This window comes from Cottoperca gobio, chromosome 23 (genome assembly GCF_900634415.1).
Source record: "Cottoperca gobio chromosome 23, fCotGob3.1, whole genome shotgun sequence".
NCBI classification, from domain to species: Eukaryota; Metazoa; Chordata; class Actinopteri; order Perciformes; family Bovichtidae; genus Cottoperca; species Cottoperca gobio.
Genome location: NC_041377.1, coordinates 6,682,501 through 6,693,342, shown reverse-complemented (window position 1 = coordinate 6,693,342; position 10,842 = coordinate 6,682,501). Strand labels below are relative to the sequence as shown.

Here is a 10,842-nt window from a genome sequence, read left to right as displayed (position 1 = left end):
ATACAGTATCAGATTAATAAATACACATCAATACCATATTCCTCTATCACACATTCAGATATTTTGATGTACTGCAATGCGTGTGTGTGTCTCAAATTATGTCTTATGTAAAGTTAGAATAAAGCTACGATATATCAGACTATTTCTGGTTTATAAAAACATATGTATATTTCTTAGTCAATGTTGTAATAAAAACTAAATACAAATACAGTCAGTGGTGTGACACATTTTTATTCAAATAAATAGAACAAACAAGAGCTATCCATCCAAATTGAGCATAAAATTTGAAATATAAAAGGGTATGGACAAATGGAGTTATGAAAACTTACATTAATACACTCACAAAGCTTATTGCTGGCAAGCATCAGAAACAGGAAGTACAATGTTATTTAAACAGGCAAAACGTTTCAGTCAATAAATTAAGTATATATTCAATTAAACTAAATTAAATAAAATCTTAGACTGAGTATCATACATCTTATGTGCAGCTTACTGTACATTAGTACAATACATTGTCCTGGACATCACCACATGTGATCAACATCTTCACTTTAAATGATTCCTTTAAAGCATGAATGTATCATATTTTAGATGCCTTTAATTTTAGGCAGCACAGGTCACAGACATTGACTTTTAGTTCTGGTCCAGTTTGCTTAACACTCACACTTAATCACAATTTAAGAACACCATAAACAAACTGGACCAGAGTCTGGTTGGATCTGGACCGAGACCCTCTTTTTCAGGCAGCCTCCGTCCACTTGTTTGGTGCGTTTAACTGTTTTCAGACCGGCCTAAACAAGTTTATTTGAACCGAACCAAACAGGTAACATTAGTCCCTTGTATGGGTCTAAACTCCAAAAATCTTTGCCTGGTAAATGCCAATGTCCGTCAAATCCCACACTCCCGGTCTGTCAAAGTGCCTCTTTTAAAGGTGAGAGAAAATGGTCTTGGCTAAACATTGAGAAAGTCAACCCTGTGAACCCCGGTCTCCAGTGTCCAAGTCCTGTGCTTTGTGGGATCCACTTTTCACTCCACAAAAGCTTAACAGTGAAATCACTACTGAGAATTAGTTGCATATGAACTAATTGTGTGTAAATACTTGAAACTACATTATTTTTATATTCAATGTTGTCACTTTACAGTGGTTGTTTTCAAACCTCAACCAGCGGACATTGGCATAATTTCCCAGCATCCACATCTGAGCATCACAGAGAAGTGAAATCCTTTGAATATGGCTTCGACTTTACATCTTGAGGAAACATTCTTTGGCATTGCTCCACATTTGTATTCCCTGCAGGGAGAGAAAACAAACAAACCACATGAACGTGACCACTACAGTTGCCCTGTAACCTTCAGAAAGCTGATGTGATGTTCTCTACCTTTTTGCACATGCTGATTTGCATGACAGCATAGTTGATGAGCGCTTCCCGCAGATCTTTGTCTTTCTGCTCCTTAAAGCGCTGCATATCCACCCATCCCCTTTCAACATGCACGCTGCAATAAAACAAATGAAGCACACGCACATTTGGCAAATATATTACCTATAATCATGGACATGGACCGGACATGTGATTATCCTTGAAGGCTGATTTATCACACAATCTACAAGCATTAAGCAGTGTCCATGACTCACTCGCACTCCACCGTTTTCTCCTTGACAGCCTCTTCACCCTCTACTATCAGCTCCTCCAGCAGCTTCAGTCTGGCCTCCCGTTGCTCAGGTGCCTCTTGGCCAAAAAGCTTGTTGGTCATGCCTTTGAAGGAGAACGTCCGAACAATCTAAGGAAGACGTAAAAACACGTGGAATATGTTAACATCTCCTCACAGAAGCAGCTATCCCTGCTTAACAATAACACACAAAGCAATGAATTGAGGAATACATACAGTATATAACAGTAGTTATAACAGTTAGTAGCAGTAAGAGTATAGTGTACCCCTGTAGCCAGCTCCTCATGTTGCTGCTTCTTGGAGATGAGGTCCTGGGAGGCCATCTCAAGCTCAAACTGGGTCAGCTCATGTTTCCTGCACACTGCCCTGCCAAAGCAAAGTGTACTATATAATATCACAATATATTGCTGCCCCCGTGCTCGAATACTAAGCCTTTGACAAAGTGCCAATATCCAGTGATGTAATGGGGAAATGTATTAATTAATGGAACTCATTAACAAAATTACATTTTTTACAGAGAATGAATGGAAAAAGATGAACTACAACTCCTCAGTGAAATCGCACAATTAAATGACATCCCACATGGCAACACTTTTAACCTTTAAACCTGAATTGTGACCGCGGTAACTAGTAACTCACAAGCGTAGTGGAGATTAGCGCAGGGTTAAATGGGAGGCCTGGCGTTTGCTGTGAATGCAGCCTAACTTTATCGTAGTTGTAATTAGAGCTGCACAGAGCCAATCCTAGGTCTCGCTTTCAGGGCAGACCCAGGCATGTTTTAATTTGATCGGTAGCCTATCAGCTAAAATAAAGCAGATCAAAAACTCATCCGACAGTTCTCTCAGTTCAGTCAGATTCGCTAAGCTCTAATTATTATTAGCAGAGAGCATATACAAAGCATTCAGGTAGACATTAGACAGTCCATATGATGGACATCAGTAACATGATGTTAAAAAAAGAACAAATCAAGTCTCGTCTCAGGCTTCAACTGGGGACAGTTTAACTTTCATGGAGCCACTATGTCATGAGCCTTTAAAATATGTTGTGACAATGTTGTTCAAATTGGGTCTTACCTCAGAGCTTCAGCATAAAAGAGATATTCTTTCAGTTGGTCTGCGTAATGTTCCTCTTCTTCTAAGATATCATCTATTGAGGCAGCATATCTACAGGTGAGACAAACAAGATTTGTCTAAACAAGGTGTTAGCGGCAGCAACAACCCCACAGTGTTACATGTATGTGTTACATATAGAAATCTGTTGAGGAAAAGCATGAAGCTATAATAACAGAGATAGACACTCACGCGTCCATATGATGACCGGCACTTTGCAGTCCATCTCCCATCTCTTTCTCTATGGCACTCCACTCACTGCAGTCAACACATGACATGATATGCAGTATAATTCATTTATATTGAAACAAATGTATTTGTTGTATTAATATTATGATCTGTCCTTAAGTTACACACTTTTTAAGCTGTGAAAGTAGTTTGTTTTTCCCTTGTCCAAATTGAAGGTCTAAGAGTAGATGGTGTTGTATGCTGTAATATGATTTTGGACTAACATTTATTTGACTTGACAATAGGACACATTCATCAGCAATTCAGGTTCATTTGTTCAGTTCTGCACAGATACATTATCATATGGCTGTTGTCAAACCTGAAAACCCTCCCATAGTTCCCGTGGACCTTGTAAACACCAGTAGAGTCGATCTGCAACCCTCTAGAAGAGACACAGAAAATACATAATATTAGACATTCAGACACCAACATGACTTCAAGTGAATGATAATGTTGCTCTGTAACTGCTGGATGTGTAAATACGCAGCTCTTTGCGAACACGTTTACCATGTCAACTTAAAAGGTGATATTGTTGTAGTAAATGTTCAGTACTTTGTATCCAACATATACGACAATAATGTGTAATATTCAGTGACTGTGATATTCAATATACTCAATCTGATTTATAACAGCGTAGTAGGTTGCATGTCAGAAGGTTTGAGGGCCATTGTAAAAGTGAGCATATGGGAGTGAAAAAGCCCCCCAAGTTAACCCATAAAAGAGATTTATGAGATCCTCAGCATGTAGCGAAGGAGAGAGGGGGGGACATGCGCCTGTAGAGTGGGCATAAGACAGACCTAGACTATGCGTGTTAACCCTACGACATCCCACACAGGGTAGATAAGCCGTATGTATGGAAATGTTATGGACTCAGGTGTTAGATCAAGAGAGAATGGGGAAAAACACAGTCCCTTGATTTATTGTCAGGAGACTAAGACGATGGGAAAAGAGGTGTGAACTAAAGTGTATAAGAAAGGAGTATAGATCCTTAAGTTCCCCAGAACTCAACCGGGTGTGTCCTCAAAGTTTTGATCTGTACTTGTGCAAGAATAAACTCTATTGTATCTAACTTTGTTCTTCTCCAGTGAGCTTCTTTTGAATCTGTTATAACTTGTAAGACCACCAGAACTTCAATAGCTCCCCGACAATATGTTAACGTTGTGTTGACAACAACCAAAAAAATCAGTTATTGCAGTTTAAAGGTTTGAAGCATAACGCAATTAAAAATATATTTTAAGCCAACATGAATTCAATCTGTGCGTGTGTGTGTGTGTGTGTGTGTGTGTGTGTGTGTGTGTGTGTGTGTGTGTGTATGAGAGAAAGACAGGTAGAGAGACTTACTGCTCGTGCTCGGAGCAGCTGAGATGTGTGAGATTGCAGCTCATCGCTGTAGTGCTTCATGTCTATGAAGCGTCTAAGTAAGAGAAAATGAAGACACATGTACAAAGAACATTATATTATAAATTAATTTATCCCCTTTTTTTATTGTATGTATTTATTTATCCTTGAAATGATTTTTATAATATTTAATTATTATTTTGATAATGAATTAAATGTTAAAGGTCTTTTTCCAAGCACAAACATTTGATGGCTCCAGGTTCTTAAATGTGAGAATTTGCTTCCTTTTTAAAGTTTTGAACTGTTGGACGGACAAAACAAGAAGCGTAATGATGTTATCTTGTGTTAGAGCTTGTTCTGATGTTTTATAGACCAAATGATTAAATATATTTTTAAATAATTGTTAGTTGTGGCCCTCGATGTATCGCACATTGGGTGATCATATGGATAATACCAATTGTGAGTATTCTACCTGTAAACAGTGAAGTCAACATCAAGTTATCTCCTACTTTAAAATAGAACTCTTAATAACAAGAGATTCATTATTTTAACATTAATGGTAACTTTTGACACTTTCAATCCAATCGAGCCGTTCTTACGTTGTGTTTAGGAAACACTAACTTACTTATCTGGATTTCTCACCCTGAAGGTGGCACTGAGAGCTCTCAGCCTGGAATCTGCCTGAAATACGAGTAACAAAGAGGTGGTCAAGTGTTGTGAACGCTGAACATCTTTGTATGCCTGTAAGAATAAAAAGATAGAAGTTCCAAAAAGTACCTTAGCCTGAAATCCTGTCTCATACACCACTTCCTTCCATCCATGTTCCTGCCACACATAGCAGTAAAGGTTATTATTATTATTAAGCTATTGTATATCACTTCACTGACGCAGAGCTGCAGCATGTACCTCGGTGAGAAAGTGGTGGAGGATCTTGTCATTGCAGAGGACCGGATGTGATGCCACACGAAGCAGAAAGTTCTCCAGCCCGACCCTGCGGCGCTCCACAAAGTCTGGGTCCATGTTGTCTGCCGACAGCTTGTGCCACACAAACTCTGCCTGCATGCAAGAGAACAAGGAAACGGCCTGCTTTAAGCATTTCACTTGACAATATTGCAGTTTGTTTGCTTTAGCTATCAATTATATGTTTTGGTGCACTAGTTGTTACATCGATAAGTAAATCAGATAGACATGGCAGTTATGTGTTAGGGATTTATATTATAGTTCATCAATTCTGATAATCATGTTACATGTTGTTTGAATCAATGTAAGGTGTATGCCTTGCCCCTACTTTAATACTTAAAATAAAATGAATCTTTTGATTTAAACCTAGAATTGTGGACAGTAAGAATTTGTATCTTTATAAGGTATTTTATAAGGTTTGGAGCGATTAACATCTCAGTGGTTCTGTTAATGGTTGTCTCTAGCAAGTAGATTAAACATGTCCCTGTGCTCAATTCCTGACTACTAACTAAACCTTGTCAATACCAAGTGCACAGATCATAGAGGAGAGCTGTCAGACTGGTGACCGGTAGTAGCCGCTGAATTCACATCGCTATTCAATTTGTCGGGATTATTGGTGCAAGCGGGATAGACTGTTGTATACAGGCAGTAGACACTAGGCTAAGTCTCCTCGCTACCAACTTAAATAGTCGCTGTATTCTAGTTAAGGTAGAACTTGATAGGATTAGGACTCGGACCCGTTAGTTGGAGAGTTGGTCGAGACTCGCCCCTGAGGGACCAGGACGCGACCTACGCGGATCTAACAATATGCAGCGGTTCATCAGTTTAATACAGTATATCCAATTATTTGGAAAATTTAAACAAATGTGTTGCAGGATGGTTTAATGTCAGAAGAAGACATAACGCTCTCAATTTGTAACAACTACAAGTTCAAAATAAGCTGTAGAACTGAAAACATTTGGAACTATGTTGTGATAAGGATATGTAGCACCTGTTTTCTTCTGGGCAACTAAAACATTTTAGATGCATTTGAATACACTGCAATTTGTTTTCAGTTGCATTTTTTTTGTCCAGTCACCACTTTTATTTTTTAGTGTTTGTGAGAGTGAGAGAAAGTCCTGTAACTAGGTGCAGTTTTGTAGAGAATGTAAGTGAATGTCAATTATATTTTATTTTTCTACAAAAGAAAAGTTACAAAAATGTTTGTGTATGCTGTCAATTATAGTTCTTAGAAAGAAAGAAAATCAGAATCAGCAAAAAAATTGGAATTCGGAATCGACCAAGAAAACTGCAACTCTAAAATAAGCCACTATTCTACCTTTACAAAGTCCCTGTTAGTTTTTCTTATTGATCACTGACATGGTATGTTTTGCTGTAAAAAACACCAACTGTTTGTCCCTTTCCCCTGGAGAAAAAACAACAAACTTGTCTACTAATTAATCACACTTTGTCTACTAATTAATGACTCTATGGTAGCTTTTTTTTCTGAAATACATGGAGCAAACAAACAAGAAATCCGGCTGATAATGGTTGATTTAGGGGTCTTAATTTACCAGGAGTTAGCCGGAAGCCAATGGTGATTTCTCAACCTACTTCCTGTTCTGCCACATTATATTAGATTTCTTAAAGAACATAAAACAAGGCTTCAATCCTCTGAGAGTCACTGAACAGTATTTGGAAAGCAGAGCCACACTAAACTCACCCTCTTCTCAGGCAGAGGGGAGACCACGATGTATGGATATGTAACTAATAGGTAGTTCCGCAGCAGTTCAAATTCACTGTATCTCCTCCACAGAGAGTCGGGGGCTGGGTTACGACCGTCAGCGACTGCATCCATTGGCCTTTAAGGAGAGAGTCACGGGAAAATGTTGTTTTAGTTGTGTTTGCACAATGACAAAAGACAGAAGTAAATTCATGCACAACAGGGCTGAAACAGAAGTACATTTATCAAAACATCTCAGCTCAAACCCACAGCACTTCCTTTCAAATGAGTCATTTGATCAGGGTTATTCTCACCGTGTTTCAATGAGGTACACAGTGAACGTCTCCTGCATGTTCACTGCATTTTTGCCACTCCTTTTCTCAGCCTCAGCAACACAGATCTCCATTCTGCGCAGGAGAGTAGAGCCCTCTTCCACCATCTGAACCATCACATCACACAGTCGGTAGCATTAACAACCTGAACACCCTTTGCAGTCTGCTCATGCTTTATTGTGACTGTTAGCTAACAGCTGTCCATATTAACTATAAACATTGGCGTTATATATAAAGCAAACTAACTTTTATGTTAGCATGGACATAATGGGTGGCTCATACAGTTCATGACCTGAAAAAATCATTTTAAAAGGCGAACGTTTTATTTGAATTGTGCCTTATCAACGTGTAATAACTAACATTCAGCTAGCTTCTCTATAACATGATGTACGCTAGCTCTGAGCTTTAAACTGTTAGCACTGTAACGTTAACACAGCCTTTATCCGCTGGTATGACAGGTTTACAACTAAAACAGCAAAGGGAAGCTGTTTTACCGTGTTGTTTAAGCTCCTGTCTTCAGCTGTATAGTCTGAGTCGTCGTCAGCGGCCACCGACTCTTCCCTCCCATCCTCCGCCATCCTCCTCTTTGCTGATGTTGGTTGTGAGCCAGGACGCATGCGCAAAGCGTGAAATGACCCAACAGATGTTAAAGGTGCAATGTGTAGTTCTGAGCGACCTGCTCCAAATAATCCTTACCTATTCGAACAAGGCTCCGGCACGGTTGAACCGGATGGGGTTGCATTGATCAGCTGGAAAGAAAAACTCATACAGCAATTTTTTATAAATCTAAAGCCATTTGGCATTTTCATGAACCATAAAAAAATCAAACACAAATTTTAGATAGAATAAACCAAATTTTAAATGAGCCTTCATTTAAAGGTACATCTGAAAAAACCTAACCTGAAGGCTTAGCCCTTTAATTCTTATTTTGTTACTTTAAAATGTTTGTTTCTTTGTATGTAGTGTGTACGCTTCTGAGAGCAGCCCGCTTTTGTTGCATTAAAAAAGGGAAAGCAAGTTGTTGTTGTTGTTTTTCCACCTGTCGCCAATCTCTTCATGTGTGTACTCTACAACATGTGGGATACGCTTTCATAGCTTAATACCATGAGAAAAAGTTTCATGACTTTAAATTTGACATATTTTAAAGATGTGATCAAAAGGTTTTCAAGTAATCCTTGACAATGTATATATAATCTAATTAACTATTTTTTTTCAAATGTAATCTGGGTTTATTATTACCTATTATATTAAACATATTTATTACCTACTTTGGAAAAATCCATTAACATTCAAATCAAAGATTACTACACATCAGCATATTTAAAATCTGAGTGTTGAGGATAGATTTAATTTTGTCTGGTGAATTGAGGAATCAACTGTTGAATCTTTGGAACTTTATTATGATTTGTCATGTGGCCATCCTGGTTATTGTCTCTTGTCACCATTTTGTGCAGGACACCCAAATAAACAAAACAATCAATCATTGAAATTGTTTAATCTAAAGAGAATATTATTTTACAGATTCGCTTGAAGGTCAGACCACATTGAATCTCTTGACCAGCACAGTCAGCATTGGTGTTTCATTTTGGCAAATTAAGTAAAACCAATTACCTCTAGGTTGTGTCAACATCTGACACCATTGTGGAGAACAGTTTCTGGCTTTACACAAAGAAAATGGGCTAGGTCAGCAATTTTATTAGGGAGTAAACTGACTTAATTTACTCAACATTTAGAGTTCTGTGAGGCAGTCGACAACTGTCGAGTCCTTGACATCATCTCAGTAAAAGGACACTTAAGTTTATTACAACTGTTTGTAGCTTTGGCATCATTTCCCTCGGTTATGATAACAATTGTCTCACAAAAGTAGTCAGAAGGTCCGAGCTCCAGCTGTAGCCAGAGCCACTGATAGAATACTGTCAAAAACAAAACTCGTCAGATTCATGAAAAAATTAGATTTTCCATTTCTGGCAAGATTACACTTTTAAAAAATGAGGCCGGCAGACTTCCAATATGGCTGCCAGAAGGTGCTTCTTGTCACCTTAAAGTCATTATATGGAGGCCTGGAGATCTGTAAAAGTCAAAGTGCAGGTGCTGAATAATTTTACTGCTGTGCATGGCTGTGAGGTTCGTCCTCTGAGCCGACAAAGAAGCAGACTTGTTGCGGGGAGGAGGGGACGATGTGAGAATGTTGTGGCGAGGAGGAGGAGAAGGAGGAGGTAGATTTGGGGATCTCCCAGTAGCTTCCGTGGAGGTCGAGGGAGGAAAGAGCGGGCAGTTTGTCTCTCTGCATGGGTTTGTCACACTCTGTAGGTAGAGGCGGCACACTCAAGCATTTCCTCAGGCACGGCTCACTGTAAAGTCAATTACACAGATATGTAAGAGTTTATTTCACAACTTCAGTCTCTGTCCTTGTGAGAACAGCAGCTATAGTTAAGTTCCAGGTCTCAGTAAAGCAACGTGCCGTTTCTAACCCTACAATAAAACAAAAGGCACACTGAGCTGATCGGTCTGGGCGAGGGAGCGACGTGAGTTAGCGTCCATGAAGAGGATGACATATTTGTCTTACTGGTTCATAAAGATGACTCATCCATTGTGTTAGCTTATGGATAGTTGTTAGCTAACACTAGCTAAACTGTGATTGTGGTAGCTAAACCGCACACAGTGCAGAAGTTCTTCTGGTGTTTATCAAACAGCTGCTCCTTCTAGACCGGAGGAGGGCCGACCCTGATGTATATGTAGCTGGGAAAACAAAGCAATCAGATTTGTGATCTAACCAACAAAGAAACATACTGTATGTGGCTCAGTGTCAATGACACAAGTTATTATTATTGTTGTTATATTTTTCTTTCTTTCTTTATGTGATTATTTTATTACTTTCTTATATCTTTTGTTCTATGTTTTGTTACGTCATTTTGAGGCTAGAAAATTGTATGACTGTATGTGTGCACAATGTATGCACTGTAAGAAAAATCATCCGTCACCTAATGGACTTGGACTGGTGCTCCTTTCCAGGCCTGTTGGTACATGTTACCTGCCACACCAAACAGCCAGCGCATATCAGCTGGAACCTCTGGGATCCACTCCACTAACCTGAGGCAGAGAAATAATATTAATATTAGATAATATTTTAAGAACATTAAACTGATGTTTAACAATGAAACAGGCAACTTGGTCATGGACCTGACTCTTCGTTTTAAATGCACAATATGAAATCCTCTGCCACTAGGGGTCTCTCAATCAAAACAATAACAGAGTTTGGTGGCGTGGGATCATGGGATTTGTTGTCTCGGTAAAAACACTAAATAAAGCAGTTACATGTTAAAAATCAGTGTTCCTCTAACGTAGTTTGGCAGACATAGGATAGATGGGCTGCGAGCTAATTGTTAACGTTTGATCAGCTTGTTTCTCGGATAACTTGAGATGTTCAGGAGGTTTCTACCGGGAGCCGAATTATCCGCAGCGGTCTCCTCCTCTCAGTAAAAACACTAAATAGAGGCAGTGTTTC

General features: G+C 39.0%; 2 protein-coding genes across 2 annotated transcripts in view; both read right to left on the bottom strand.

Moving 5' to 3' along the window:
• Window positions 1-210: 210 nt before the first annotated feature.
• LOC115028104 (sorting nexin-4-like) lies at window positions 211-7,931 on the bottom strand. Its single transcript, XM_029461519.1, is given in 15 exon segments — window positions 211-1,291; window positions 1,380-1,494; window positions 1,634-1,779; window positions 1,935-2,034; window positions 2,742-2,831; window positions 2,970-3,035; window positions 3,325-3,365; window positions 3,367-3,387; window positions 4,347-4,419; window positions 4,969-5,024; window positions 5,121-5,168; window positions 5,250-5,399; window positions 7,006-7,144; window positions 7,320-7,444; window positions 7,832-7,931. Coding segments are annotated over 15 exon segments (1,302 nt in total). The 5' UTR covers window positions 7,916-7,931; the 3' UTR covers window positions 211-1,243.
• An 884-nt stretch (window positions 7,932-8,815) lies between these two features.
• The window catches only part of pnpla3 (patatin-like phospholipase domain containing 3), a 9,119-nt gene continuing 7,092 nt past the window's right edge, over window positions 8,816-10,842 (bottom strand). Inside the window, exons 8-9 of the mRNA XM_029462547.1 lie at window positions 10,319-10,427; window positions 8,816-9,688 (exon numbers count right to left, since the gene is read on the bottom strand). Coding sequence (XP_029318407.1) covers window positions 10,319-10,427 — 109 coding nt within the window. The 3' untranslated portion in view covers window positions 8,816-9,688. The remainder of the gene's footprint in view (window positions 9,689-10,318; window positions 10,428-10,842) is intronic.